The sequence below is a fragment of the Aquila chrysaetos genome, chromosome 1 (assembly GCF_900496995.4).
Source record: "Aquila chrysaetos chrysaetos chromosome 1, bAquChr1.4, whole genome shotgun sequence".
NCBI classification, from domain to species: Eukaryota; Metazoa; Chordata; class Aves; order Accipitriformes; family Accipitridae; genus Aquila; species Aquila chrysaetos.
The window spans coordinates 82023038-82038139 of record NC_044004.1 but is presented as its reverse complement, the minus strand read 5'-3'; the positions used below and the strand labels follow the sequence as shown (position 1 = coordinate 82038139).

Here is a 15102-nt window from a genome sequence, read left to right as displayed (position 1 = left end):
TGCACAGAAAGAATTGACACCAGCAAAACACCACTGTGATCACAAAGCCAAGCCTCAGATGCTGGGAAATGTTGAGCGTTTGACAGTGTTAGTTTTGCCTAATTTTTTATCCATGGCTCTGCATCTAGCTGATCTTTTGCTTGTCCACCGTGCTCTCCAGTTGATCCTATGTGCCTGTGCTCCTGCTCTCAGTCTCCCTTTCACAGCTAGTTTTTAAATTTCTTCTTTATCTGACGTTTGTCTGCAGTCAGTCACAGCCCCACTGACTAGCTCCTGCCTCGCCTCCGGGCTCTTTGCTGATGAATCCCATCTTTTGCCCTGCTCCACCTGCCCTTCCACGGCAGGCTTTCTGATCCTCTCTGCTTTCGCATGAGTGCATCTCTTTTGCCCTCTGCTTTTCAATCTGGCAGCTTGCTCTTACTTGGTGCCATTGAGAACACAGGCTATCTGCCACCAGCTCCGGGATCCAGCGATCCCAGAGCTGCAACAGAAAGGAAAAAAACTGGAAATTTAGCTGCTAAAACGTAAGTCGTTTCTAGTCGGCAGAGCAAACTGTGCCTCTCTGTGTGTTCCTTTGCACTCCCCTTCCTCCTTCATAGCCTTACTATTTCCCCAATTTTAGAAAAGTTTTCACAGAGGCTGTTTCTGATTACATTATTTCAAACTGTGGGAGTAGTTTTCTAAGTGAAAGCATCACCAAATTGGTGGGAAAAAAACCCCCGAAGTATTTCTTTTGTGCTTCATTTTTGAAAGCCGCTCGACTGTTTTGGCAGATGCTGAGCCAGATACCTGGGATGGAAATTGTGGGGGGGTTTCTGCATCGCCGTTGGCAATGTCCTAAGCACCTGAAGGACTTGCAGTGGAAAAGTTACAGCAGGCCAGCCTGGCCTTGGATAGAAGCAGTCTAAGCAGACGCTCTCAGACCTCTGCTACTAGGGACTTCGCCCAAAATTACTGTAGTAACTGGAAGGGATTTGGCATTGGTACCCTGCAGATCACATGTGAGTTGCTCTACCGTGTATCCAGAGCCTGTGCCTGACTGCTACCAGCTGACCTCCTCAGCCCTGAGCCCTGGGTGCTCGTGGGTGCCCATGGCCCCTGCCTCGAAGGATGCTCAGCAGCACCCAGGCAATGCTGGTGCCAGGAGTGCTTCCCGAGGGTGGGAGCATGGGGTGGGCAGCCTGGGGAGGCAGAGGGATGGCATCGGTGCGGGAGGTGGGAAGGAGGGGGTTATCAGGTTTGGAAAGGCTCCTGAGAGCTGGTCTGATTGTGGAGACCAGGCTGTGACAAAAACGAGCCTTGTGTGTGGTTTTTTTTCAACTGGGTCGAAAGCCCCAGTCCTTTCTGTCTGTCACAGAGCTGGTGGAGCTGTGATCAACTCCGGCGCTCATCTTGAAGGCCTGTGGCTTTGTGCTAGGTGAGCTCCTGCTGCGTGCTGCAGCATTAGCAAAAAGACTTTTCATTCTGGTGGGCTCCTTCAAAGACCATTTTTGCTCCGCTGCCTCAACCAAACTGTGGTAGGACGCCGTGTTATGTGGCAGGAATGGGGCTAGCGTGAGAGGAGGGGAGCGAGCAATGTGGTCCCAGGCCCCAGGGTAAAAGAGACATCCTCCGTGGCCCGATAAACGCCCACAACATCCTCCGTGAGTTCAGACCGCGCATGGCTCTGCCATTCAATCCCGGCTAACAGCGTGCGACAGCCTGAGCCTCCCAGGTGCAAAGGGCTTCGGCACAGCCTGGCTAGTCACTTCCCTGCTTGGGGTTTCACAGCTCCATTGAAGAGCCCGTCCTTTCTCCCTGGCACCTCGGAGATGTTCGCCTCGCACAGTTTGTCACTGAGACCCTGCAGTAATTTCACACACTCCTCTAATAAAGTCCTCCGAGGCTGTCATGTATTTTCATGTATTTCCCCTATTATTTCTCCCTGCTTGAGCCTTTCAGATAATTGATGATACTTTAGTTAATCATTTTCCCTGTCCTTTGTTCACCAGGTACCTCAGCCTTGAAGGGATCCTTTTCATTTAGAATCCGTGTCTTCTCTTAAGTAATTGATCACCGTGCACCCGGGGACACCCAATTCACAGCCGAGTGGGATCAGCCTTCATGAATAATCAAAACGCCGTGGCCATGCTGCTGCAGGAGTGCAAGCAAGCTCTGGACGCGCTCCTGTCAGCAAAGGCTGACACGGGCGAGGAAGACAAGCGAGAATACCAGCGGTGCCAAGGTGAGGTCCCCAGGAGAGGCGGCAGGACCACGGCAGCAGCCGCCGGTCCTCAGCCCTGCCCTATTTTTCTTCTCCTGGCAGATGAGTGCCTAGAGATGCCTGGATTTCGAGGCCATGAATGGGATGCGGGCTACGGGCAGGCAGGGAAAGAAGTCCACTTTGTTGCAGTGAATTGCTGTCAGTTCTAATTTTAGGCTTCAGTAAACATGAGGCTGTAAGGAACAGTTTAGTTTGGGAAGACAATGCCCACAAGTTTGCTGATGCACATAAATTTCAGTTATTAAAAAAAAAAAAAAAAGAAAAAAAAGGATGCAACTTCTGAATAAGGGCACATATTTCCTCTCCTTTCATAAGAACTGGGGGAGGGCCTTTTCTGTTTGTCAGCTTCTCCTGATATATTAAAGAGCTCATTGCCTGAATCTTTATCTTGTAAAATGTGTGTGACCTCTATTAAGTGGTGTCCAAAGAAAAAAACTTGCAATATGCCTCTTGAAAAGAAAATCCATGCTGGCTAATGGCTGGAATAAATAACCGGGAAAGGAAGCAGTATTTAACGAGAGAGCTGTAATAGAAGGGTTCTTCATTTGTTTTAATGCTGGCATTACCTGCTGGAAACCAGCATTTGTTTTGGTATTGCCGTGGTGCTTTGTGAGTGGTTTGTAAAAAATTTATTATTTCTTAATTGCAGTGGAAATCCAGTTCATGTCAATCATGAAAGGATGTAATACACTCGGTTCAGTTTTCTCTAGGTTCAGACTTTCAGAGGGCTACATAACTTCATTGCCACAGCTTTTTTTATTCATGAAATAAAAGGTATGTTTGAGTTGCTGAACTTGTTTGAATTACACCTTTTTGGTACAGGGTAGGGAGTTTATGCACCCCTTTGTGCCACACAGAAAAATAACTTCAGCAACTACGGAAGAATATAGTAAAGGATGGAGGTGAAATTTCTGGGGGAAAAACAAAGGCATTAGCAAAAAACCACAAAAAGTCTATTTATGTGCAGGTTTGCCTTTGCATGACTCATCTGCAGTACCGTCCGTTTTCCAGTTTAGTGTTAATAGTGTTTAGTTTTGCTTTGCATGAATGACTCGGCCATAACGTTAATTTGATCTTTAAAATCCTTTGTTTGTCTCGGAGCGGAGAGCCGTTGAGAATATGTTTTTCCAACCATCCTGGTTCTTGCTGGGAGGTCAGCTGTCTTTTTCTGAAGCACCTAAGTCTGTTTGCGGTGAAGGGTGGCGTATAGGTTTCTGTTATGGATACTGGAAGATTTTTCTCTTCGTTTTTGTTTTCAACAAAGGGTACTTTGTTTCCTCATCAGAAATTCTTTTAAGTTTTATTATGGCTCCTTAGAATAGGCTCTTGAACTCCTAATCAGGTAGCGCTTTTTTCCCTCCTCCTCCTCCCTCCTTTTCTCCTATTAAATACCACAAAGTATGAGAAATAATCACTTTAGTTCCAGATAAGGTAAATCAGTGCCCTTATAATCACTCGATTAGACATGGTCCTTCAGGTAAACTGCTTCAGGAAATGGGCGATCAGAGCCTGAAGTGATGCTCCGGTTTTCGGAGGACCGTGTTCCCATCAGCTGAAAGAAAATTACCCAGCAGCGGGGCGGTGACAGCGACATTAATAACTGCTGGGGCTCTCTGCCTGGGGAAGGCAGGGCCTCGCAGGTTGGTGGCTCTCGGCTTCAGGGGGACCCTCCTAGTGCAGAGGCAGAGGGGGTTTCTTCGACCCCCTCTCCCCCCGGGGCTGCCTTTGTTCGCCCTGGCTTTCTCAGACCAGGCGCAAGAGGAGCTGAAAGCCGAATACATATAAATGGGGCGGGGGAGAGGGGAGAGGAGGAGCGCATCCTTATCTTGCTTTAGTTGAGGGGGCAGAATGGGTGTTAGATGGGTCTGGATTGCTTTTTTATTTCTTTTTTAGGCTAGAGATCATTCCAATCAACTTCTGTGCCAGTTCAACGTTCGTTAATTAATGAATTTATATTGCCTGCGGTGAGACCAGCTATCTGTTACAAGAGTAAACTCTTGTCCTGGGAGTTGGATTTTAGCTGAAAACTGCAGGACTGTTCACATGAGCTCCCCAACCGGTTGGTGTGGTTCTAGTGGATGTTCTTGCGATACGACATGTTTTATTGTCATTGACACACTAATTGTGTTTATTTCCATGTGGTGACAACTAGACTTCACAGCAAGGCTCGAAGCAGTATCCTGCTAGGCTTACTCGAATGTCCAACCCCAAAGATGACTGAGGGCTCCTAAAGGGCCAAATCCTTCTGAAAATGTTACACTGGTTTCCTTTTCTAACCAGCTCGGCAGTAGTGACTGCTGGGGATGCCTCTTTAAAAATCAAAGTCAATATTAAAGAATTTGGCCATATTCTTTGTTCTTCAGTGCATCAAGTAGGAGGAGGATTAAGGTTTAATTAAGGATAGCATGGAAAACAGGAGCAAGAGGACAGCAGTAATACCTTTATGCTTTAGAGAGAATACCAATGTCCACATTATCCCACTGATTATTTTCATAGTTGCTGACACTATTATTTTTTCCTGTTTCAGTGTTATTTTGTAAGGGTGAGTTTGTGTGGGAAAGACAGAAGGAGAAGGTAGAGAAGGAGACAGAAAGGCTGTCTGTGTAAGCATCCTATTTCTCTTTCTGTAGGTCCCTCCCCAAAATGTCAGTTCTGTGGGATCACATGGCGAAACATGTGCTTGCTGTGACTGCCTTCACACCCCCTCCCTCCCCATCTTCCTTTGGAAAAGATTTTGGGACGCTCGGTCTTCCTCCTTCTGTATGGGGGGATAAAACCTTCTGTCTGTCATTTTGCGTTCCTTGTGATAAGATGGGTATCCCCGCTCCTGCATTGATTTTGCAGTGAGAGGTTTGAGGATGGGAGCACGACCTCCTCTCCCCTCCAGCTCTGCCGCTTGGCCACCTTGCCGTGGCTTGGAGGGCTGAGCCCCTCCAGACACCACTTCAGAGGCAAAGGGAAACGTGGCTGCACGTGAAGCTGGGATGTGTAACGGGAAGCGTATCCAGAGCTGCAGCAAAAAGTGAGAAAATATGGTTTGGAAAAAGTGGTATCTTTTTAAAGGTGACTTTTTGGGAAGAAGGCCCTAAATATCCGACTTCCCACTTTTTACTAGGAAAAACATACCGGTGAATGCACCGTAATATGAGCATGAATTAGACTTTTTATGTACTGTGTTTCCTACAGTCATCCGTAAAGGACTGATTAAAAAAATATGTAGTAATACATTTATTGCATTTCCTCGTTAAAGCAATGATGGTCTCTGAGCTGGGCTTTTTTTAAGGATTAATGGCCAGAAGGGGCTAGATCTGCAGCTGATGATCACCGTTAACCCCATCTGGTCAATAATCCTTGTTAATCCACTTTTATTGGCCAGAGAGTCTGCCCGGCCAAGCGGTTAGCACAGCACAGCACACTCAGGCTGCAGCTTCACCCCAGTTTCAAGGAAAATTAAAATGTGGGCTGCAGCTGAAAGGAAGGGACAAATCCAAGCCCAGATCTCTAGCTGTGTGCTCCTACTAGCAACTGCATCTTTAGTTGGGTCAGGTTGGAGATCCAACCGAAGCCGATGGTTATATGGGAGGCGAAGAGCCCGGGGAGGGAGCAGGGTATGGGCATGGGCCAAACTGCGCTGTTGCCTTGCGAGCTCTGGCACGTTGCTGGAGGATCGGGCCAGGCGTGGGAGCTGGGAGTGCTTTGCCCTCATCCAAGAAAAAAAATCTGTCTTTTGACTCCTTTGTGCTGGGCCTTTCCAGTTGGGAGGGAAGCTGTGCTTTGGGTAGGGTTTGGAAACCCTCACGTGAAAGGCACGAGGACTGGGGTTTCCGTGTGGCTCCGTGTTGGCTGTGCCTGGATAGGAGGATGCCTGGACCAAGGGTACTTTCTCCTCTTCTTTTTAACTGCTGTTGCAAACTGCAAGAGAAATGCAGAAGCTCAGGCCAGCTCCTCAGCTAGTGTAAATTATTTGGCTGGGGCAGCTTCAAAGAAGATGCATCAGCTTCAAACAGGGAATCTCATGGCAAGGCTTCAGCTGGTATCTGCCATACTTCTGTGGGCACTGCCATGTTAACGGTGGTTCCCAGGCACGTGGGTTAAACCATTTTGTCTTGCTGTAGCAGCGAGTGTTTTTCTGCTGAGGGAGAGCGTGTCCTGTAGTCTATAGCTACTGCTTTGAGAGTGGGTTGAGTAACTCAGGCCAACAACTTTTTTTTACCGAATTATCAGTCAAATAATTATTCTCAAGAGCGTATGCTTGTTATGCATTATATCCCTTTAGATCTTTGTCTAATTGCTTTATATGGTCCGGGTTTATCTCTCAGTTGGGATGTGGCTTTTCAAGCTGGCTCTGCCCCTGTCACCAGCAAGCCCTGAGCAAGGGGAACAGGTCTTCTGCGCTGTTGGCCTCGTTTGCTCTGCCAGAAGTCCCCTACTCACATGGGGAAACAGGTTTCCTCCTGTCTGTCTTGGAGCAGCTCTTCATGCCCAGCCAGCCACCAGCCAGCGAGACTTCCCACTAAAAGCCTTTTTAATGGCTGATAGCTCCCATTTACCTGGAGGGCAGAGCAGCCAAGGGTAACGGATGACAGGCGAGCTCACCTTCCCTCCGGATGAGGCTGGTGGCAAGAGCTAAGAGCTGGTAGCAACTGGGAGAAGGTCTGAAAGGGAGGGGAGGTATGCTTTTTGCAGGGTAGGTGCTCTGTCGTAAGTGTTGTGGCTGAACCCGCTGCGATATCTTTACCTGCTCTTTGACCTTTTCAGCTTTGCTTCCCGAGGACTTGAGAACCCTTCTGGAGGAGGCAAAGGAAATGAAGTGGCCCTTTGTACCGGAGAAGTGGCAATACAAACAAGACCTTGGCCCAGAAGACAAAACAAACCTGCAAGATATGATCAGTGCGAGGCTCCCGGATTTGCTGGTATGAAGTTCAACACACCTGTTGCATAAAATGTCCCGCTGAGGTGTTTGCGAGTATGCAGAGCCCTGGTGGGTTCAGAGGCTTGTTTTTTTGCACAGTGGCAGCAGCAGGTGAGGAACTGCTTGGCAGGCACAGGCAAGCAAGTCTGTGTTGCGATGGGGCTGCTCACAAAGGCCAAAGGGCCAAAATAGAGATGTGACTTGTATTTGTTTCAGTCTTCAGACAAGAGAGGAACCCTGAAGCTACATATAGTTTCCGATTTTTTTCGTTAAAGTTGCTGTGAAGCAACACGTGTGAATCATGGTTTCCTCCTCCTTGTGAGACAGCTCATCTCCATGTCACCACTGCATATTCCAAGAGAATGAAAGTCCTGCTCTCTGCTGCCACTGCAACCAAGCCAAGGTTGTGAGATCAGTGGGAGCTCTGCCTCGGGGTTAGGCTTCTGGTCTGTCGGCTTTGTAGCTCGCGGCAGATGGGTGTGCAACACCACGCAAGGTTGTTGGTTTGAGGTCTTACTGGTACCTGCCGTTTTATGTGCTCTCCCAGTGCAGGGAAGATAAAATGGATTCACGTGATAAAGTTTTGAGCGTGTCTAGGCATTTGGCTGCTGCTGTGCAAGGAAGAAAGTGCCTAGATAGTAACGACAAAGACATTGCAGAGCGCAGGGCGCTTGCTCTGCCTTGTCTAGAAGTGATGCCACAGGTATATAGGGATTGTGCATGCATTGAGCACCTTGCAGAACAACAGCCTCGTTCACTGAAACATGCAGCGATGACTTTGACTGCATTTATGCTGTTTCTGCTCACTTTCATGCTCAGCCCACAGGGCAGTTCTGTTTCTGTTTCCAGTAAGGTAATGTTTACCTCTTCCCTGAAGAACTGGCATTATAATAAAACTTAAATGCTGAATGTTTACATAAAGTTTTAAAAAAACCTGTGAATTAGAAAAAAAAGCTGTGCCGCCTTTAGTTCAGCACCGCTCAGAGGCAATGAGGATTACTCACTTTAGTAGGCTTGCACAATTCATCACCTGCTTTTCTTTTTTCAAGAAAATTACTTGACAGGATCCCTTTGAGGACCAAAGCTGACCAAAACCTAGGCAGGAAAGGCAAGAATTTAATGTGACTTCTCTTGTGAGTAAAGGATACTTGGCTGTGTAAAGAGTTGCAGGATCCAAATGGTGCTTGGGGATCCCATCCTGTAAGGTGGTGATTTTGAGCTTAAAGATTAGAAAGCGGCAAGAAATGTGGATTGCTTTTTGCTTTTCTGATTTTGTCAGTGGCATGTCAGACATGACTTGAAGCAAACAGAGGATTCCCTTTTCAATGGTAAACGTAGTATCTAGGCTAATGACTATCCCTTTGGCAGGACAGACATAAAGTGCAGATGAGGTTTGTGAGGTTTTTGCGTTTTTTTGCTTACTGTGGTTAATGTCTGAAGCCAGCACAGTCCCTTTCCTTGTGGGAAGGGGCAGTCTGGCCTCAAAATCTGGGGGGTTCAGGACAGGGAGGTCTGGCCCTGCTGAAATCCCAGCTGCAAAACTGCTGTTAACTCCAAGGTGGCCAGGAGGTTTCACCTGCTTCAGAGAGAGCCCTGCCCAAGTAAGGCCAGCAAGTTTTGTTTGAGGATGATGATTACTTTGAATAGCACTGAGCAATGAGAGTCTCAGAAAAGCCAACTGCAGAGCTGGGATGTGTTAGCCCCAGCATCCCCTCGCCAGCATCCCCCATTGCAGGGATCCTAAATTTGCTTGCGGGGGGGGTGGGCAGGGAGCGGCTGCTTCTTGGGTATTTATTTTCTTTTTCTCTTTGGTGTGTGTGGCCTTAGACAGAAATTTATGGCAGAGGTTGACCTCCTTTACAATCCCCGCGCAGCTCTCTAACTTTGGAGCGTTTGTCTGCTCTCTCCCAGGATAAACACCTGCAGTAAACTCCCTGAGAGACCTGGCTAGATGGGAGATTAATGTGGCTGTAATAGTGGAGCAGTGTTTGCAGCATTATGCCTTCTCCCCAGGTAGATGGATCTTTTCTGAGATGATACCAATTATTTATTGCTGAAACATCTGTTGATAACTGCAGCTGCCCTTGTTAAACAAAGCATATCATGGGGTCATAGACTATAGGGACCTAAAATCCTACCGCATGCTAGTTTTGGACTATTCACTGACACCCCCTGAAGTCCATTGGTTACCGTTGTCTTCAATGTTTCATCCTGCGGTTGAAAATACTTTGTAAACGTTGTGCTGCCTTTCCCCATGTGCTTTGAAGTATTATTTCATCTTCATCGGTAATTTATATTCCAGTGCCATTGTACCATGGGAAAAAGGGAAAACCTTTTTTGTTTTCCATTTAATTGTAGATAGACTGACATTTTGACCTGTATTATTAGTATTAGTCAGGAAAAGGGATTTTTTTCCCCTTCATCCATTCCTTCCCCCCCCTCCTCCCTTTTTTTTTAAATAAAATTTCAAGGCAGAGCAAAGGCTGCTTCAGTTCTTTGAATAAAAAGCTGGGGGGGGAAATGAGGCTGAAGAGAAGTGATTACAGTGTGATGAGGAAAGATAAAAGTCTGAGCAACTTTTTTCTTCTTTGGGTTTTTGGTGGGTTTTTTTGGCATGAGGGACAGAAGGATAATTTAATTCCCTGGAGGAAAAAAAGATAAGTCTTTGTCGATTTATTGTTCAGAAAAACCTTTAAAATTTTTCATCACTGTTTATTTTAATTTGCCATGCTTAGAATAAGCTCATAAACCGTAATTCATTACATTTAAAAAGTGCTTTGAGATCCATGAATGAAAGGCACTTCATTACCATAACACACTGGTGGTGTTACAAGGAGGCAGAGCTGGCTACCAGGGCTCACCATGAGGATGTTTTACTCTGTGAGTAGGCTGAAAAGCTCCATGAGACCAGCACAGTGAGTAAGCCGATTAGGCTTTGGCTTCAAGGGTTTGCCTTAGTGTTGCACTTTAAAAAGTGGGATACCCGTTGTTGGCGGCTGCATGCTAGTTTGACATATCAAGAAGGCAAAGCCACCTGCACCTGCAGCCTTTTAAAGTGCTCTTCTTCGCCTTTGCTGCGGGATGCTCATTACTTCTGCACGCTGGCTGAAGCAGTAGGAAGGCATGGAAAAACCAGCTTGGGGGGGGGCAGGGGGTAGCGGCAAGCCAGGCTTTCCTCGGCACTCTCTCGCTGCAGCCTTGGTTCAATGGGAGACATGCTGCTTCTGGAGCAGGGCTCAGGGCAGATTTTGGCAATGTACGCAAACTTTTTTTTCCCTTCTCTCTTCAGTATGTGAAATTACTGAATCTCCCTAGGGATTTTAAGGCAACAGATTTACTGTAATCCTTGAGGCAAACCAGGTTTTACAAAATCTTTGCATCTTATCGAAGGTAGGGTTTTTTGGTTTGGCTTTTTTTTTCTTTTCCCTGCCAGGGATTCGCCAATTAATACAAAGGCCACCCCAGTTCAACAAGCTCAACATACTGTTTTCCATATTTTCCTAGCGGGTTTTAAGAGGGTCTCCCTAACAGCTGCCATGGGCTAGCAAACCAAACCCATCCTGCAGCCCCCGTCCCAGCCTGAATGCCCCTTTGGTGGGAATCTGCACTAAGGCTTGAAGGGCGATAACCAACATCTGTATCGAAAGGAAAAACTGGGAAGCACTGGGATTTTTGTTTTTAACAAATGAAAGCCAAATCAAAATTGCAACAGCATCCTTGCTGACAAGTATAAGTAAGGAGGGCTTACTTTTTCTCTCTGAATACCACATGTGCTGTGGGGTTTGGACTGGGGCTGCAGATCCAGAAGGGAGGCTGCCAGGGGTTAGTTACCCTTCCTGCAGATCTTCGCTATCCCAAGGGATGGAAATAGCATTACTCTCGGTGACCAGCCAATAGAGGGCAACATGCCCATGTACACGTGTTTGATCCCACAAACCCTGTTGTGGGTTTCATTGAAGGACACCTCTATACACACAAGTAGTTCTCTTGTGGGATGATTCATGCCACATAACTTTTTTTTTTTTTTTTTTTGCAAGATCGGAGCCCGTTTTCAAATCCGTTCTGATGATGTGGGGCTTTACTTCATTTTTATCGGACATATCTATAGTTCCTGCATCCAGGCTCAGGCATTCAGCCATGGACCAGGATCTGCTGGGATAGGTACAGTGCAAATACAAAAGGAAAAGCCCCCAAGAGTAGGGCTCCTGCAGGTCCCTCTGCACCCGCTGTAGGGAGCTGTGCAGGCTGACCCCATGCTCCCTGCCGTGGATGGAGGAGCGTGGATCCTGGCCCCGCTGGCGCAGAATTTCACGGGAGTTAATGGGAATATTGAAAACAGTAGAAAATAAGGCCCCACAGCCCTTGCCTGGGCCTTGGCTAATTACGTGGTGATGGATTGCCATTAGGGAAACCATTCTGAGGGACATGCCCTAACTACCCTTAGGTGTGTGTGCGGCACTTAAGAGCTGGAAGCCTTTGAAAAAGAGCTAAAGAGGGGGCTGAGGATTTAGTTTTCTCCTCCTTCTAACTGTTGGTGTGGTAACAGGAGAATTAAAGCCCTAAATCGTAGCCCTAGGATCTTGGTTGTTCAGGCTGACCTTTTGCTACCTGCCTCATAAGAGCTCTTCTTGGGTGATCCCAGTGAAACGGAGAGTCATGTAAGGGAGAGCTGTGGCTGTGGGCTGAATTCAGCCCGAGAGGGAATCCGTGGCACCCCAGCCTCCCTTACGCTGCGCAATCCTTGACGCTTTGTAAATGAGAAGTATCAGAGATCAGGCGCAGGGAGGAGAGCTTCAGCTGCCCAGGGTGACTGCCGTGATGCTGCCAGCATGCAACCCTGCAAAGCACTTGGTCTTCTGCTGCCTGTGTGGGAAAACAAAAGCAGAATTTATGTTGGAGCACCAAATAAAAAAATGGGAAGCCTGATCCTGGGTACCTCTAGGGCAGTCAGTTCACTTTGCTCATGGCTAGGATTTCCTCTTCTCAGATGCAGCTTTATGGAGTATGTCCTCCCTGGAAAAGACTTTAAATGTTGTATTACTGAGATTGCTATGTTGTGTTTTCCTTCCAAATTAAAGTACTTCTCAAATGGATTGATGTTTTGAGGACACAGATTTAGGAAAGAGACTCTTGGATTTTGAGCTGATTATAATGGTCTCGATGCTGCCCTCTCGGGGGGGGGGGGGGGTCTGTCACTGGCACTCAGCTATTTTTAAGTGTTAAAATATCCCCTTCAACATAGTATTTTAATGTACCACAGGGAATCGCCACAATAGTTTATAAATAGTCTAGAGCTTGAGCCCAGCAGGACAAATCTGGGCCACAGAATGATTGTTGCACCTATCCTTGTTGATAATTAAGAACAGGTACTCCTGCAGATGACTGTGGTCCCCCAAACCCCTGCTGCCTTGTCGGATACACGAGGCCTCCAGGAACTCCCCCTCAAGGAGCTTCCTCGGCACTTTAAAGGGTTCTGCTTCTGTCCTCGCCCCAGAATGCTGCTGTTCAGCAGCCTGAGCCGCCTGCTGCTTTCCTCCCTCCTGAGACCGCTCAAGTTCATCACACAGATGGTTCTCCCACTTCCCCCCACGGGTAGGTGCACTCCCTTCGTTACGGCTACCCAGCGCTGAGAGCTACACAGGCCAACAGCAGCTTGATCAGGGATATGGTGCTTTCTCTGCTTTGTGTTCGATGGGCTGTGGGAGCCCCTCTCCATCCTGCAAGGGACGGAGCTGGTCCTGCCAGCGGGACTCTCCAGGCACTGCTCTGCCGGAGCTTTGCTTCCTGCCAACAGCAATGGCTCTCAGCTAGAGAGTGGAAGCCGAGAGCAGCGCGTGGAACATCCCAACAGCAGTAAAATGAAATCAGTGGCAAGTTAAATTGCAAAAAAAGGGGGGCTTTTGAGAAAAGCGTGAGTTATTCTCGCTCTAGCACTTTCTCAGTTGGTGAAGCAAGATGTGGTTGGTTGTAAAAAACTGACCCGTTCTGTGGTGTTTTGAGCTGCTAATAATGGACCTAACGCTGCTCCCATTGAATAAACACCCAACTCTCCATTGCCTTCAGGACGAATAACTTGAGCTAATTAACAGCTACAGAAGCTCAAGCCATTAAATGGGGTTCTCCGCTGCTCTGAGCACAGAGGAAAGTGTCCAGGAGCTTCTTATTCCTCAATCTGCAGCTATTTACTGTGTGACTTGACCATCCCGTGTTTCAAGCGTATCCGTCTGCACCTCGTAGACATGCTTTCTTCTGCCCATCACAGAGGTGGTAGGAGGCTTAATTCCTTGTTATTTGTCGAGTGGGGTCTGATTGCCAGCTGAAAGGCAGAGATTGATAGAGAAGTCCCGTGCGGTGACAGCAGCTTTGGTCTCTTGGAAAGACAGGCTTTGCTAACAGCGCGTGGGGTAAAAGGGTGAAAGACTTCAGCCAAATCCATTGGTGTTGTGACTCTGTGTTTAATCTGACAGGGGACGAACGTAGGGGGAAAGAAAACCGGGCAATTTGTTAGGGTTCAGTGAAGTGCTAACTAGGAACAGCTCTTGGGAGAGAACTAAAGCACCTGGAAGTATGTGCCGCTGAAACTCCTGGCTTGTGCACAGAATTAGAAATTCTTTGTTGACTGCCCCTGGTTTTGGGTTTCTTTTAAGATTTTAAACCTCAACTACAGTTATAAATGAAACAAAGACTGAAACAGTCTGAGACGAATGGATATAAGCGAACACAGAAATCCAGAGCCCCTGCAAAACTGCGGGGACACTCTGAAAATGAAATGATTCCTGCCCCTGCTTTCGAACCTCGCCGCTTGCAGAGGCGTTTTTCCAAAGGGGACCCTCCCGAGCCCACAGGCTGGGGTGGGGGGGTGTTGCCTCTGGGATCTTCACTTGATAAAGAGGGCAGAGAGAGTGGATTAAATCAATATTTCATTTATTTGGGCTTGTAATTCCTCTTACATCAGCTGCCACATAAAGATTTTCCCCTATTTTCTTCCCCTCCTCCTCATCCTCATTTACTATGCACCAATAATTTCCCTTTGACGCTTTCCTGCCAGTCCTAGTGCCAGATGGCTCCGGTTCTGAGCTTCTCCCCTCTCTCGGGAGCGGCCCCCATTGTCAATGCAAAGGAGGCGTCGTGGCTTTGAACCCAAAGCTGGGACCCAAACTTCAGCCCCGGCGTGAGGAGGAGCTAACCCACTAATGCAGGAAACCATGCAAACAGCACACCCTCCCACTCATCGCCATTAAGGAAAAAAACCCTTCACTAAAGGCTGTTTTGCATTTTCCCCAATGGTCCATGTATAGAAATCTGGTGCAAATTTAATTCTCTCACCACCTGATTCCACTTCCCAGCCGCGAGGTTCCCTTTGTGTCATAAACTCAATTAGACATATGCATTTCACATCATGGACACAGATGTGAAAACAAAGTGCGCACGTACCTCGCTCTTTCTTTCTTTCTTTCTTTCTCTCTCTCTCTCTCTCTCTGTGTGTGTAGATGCGCCTACATTGGCTTTAAAGTGATAAAGAAAGCGAGTAAATCTGTTCAGGGCACTAGCCCGCTATGCAGAACAAAGTGTCCGGCTGTGGCGAGCGGCACCGAGTTTCTGATTGTGGCGGGGTAGGCTGTGACATCTTGGAAGTCAATAGGGTTTCCCTGGGTCTGGGCAGGGTGACAGGGAGCCGCTGCCCCGTTTCATTTGAGAGTGGCATGGGGAGGGTCTTTGTGCATGGTTTGGGTGCGTGCCCAGCACGCCGGTGCATTAGCTGTAGGTGCTGAGGAATTTTCCAGCCACACGAGTTGGCAGGGCATGAAAGGAGCGGGTATTAGTTTCTCGGTGTACTGCTCGGAACAGGGGGGACATAATTACAAAGATTGACATCGAACCGTGTTTCTGTGTGCCACACAGCATGCAGCCCTGCCTTTTAAAAAAA

At 47.6% G+C, this 15102-nt stretch overlaps 1 protein-coding gene across 1 annotated transcript in view; it reads left to right on the top strand.

The window, feature by feature from the left end:
* The window catches only part of ALPK1 (alpha kinase 1), a 50504-nt gene that overhangs the window by 15633 nt on the left and 19769 nt on the right, over positions 1–15102 (top strand). The window contains exons 3-4 of the mRNA XM_030027852.1: positions 1992–2224; positions 7022–7176. Of these exons, the coding sequence (XP_029883712.1) occupies positions 2104–2224; positions 7022–7176 (276 nt within the window). The 5' untranslated portion in view covers positions 1992–2103. The remainder of the gene's footprint in view (positions 1–1991; positions 2225–7021; positions 7177–15102) is intronic.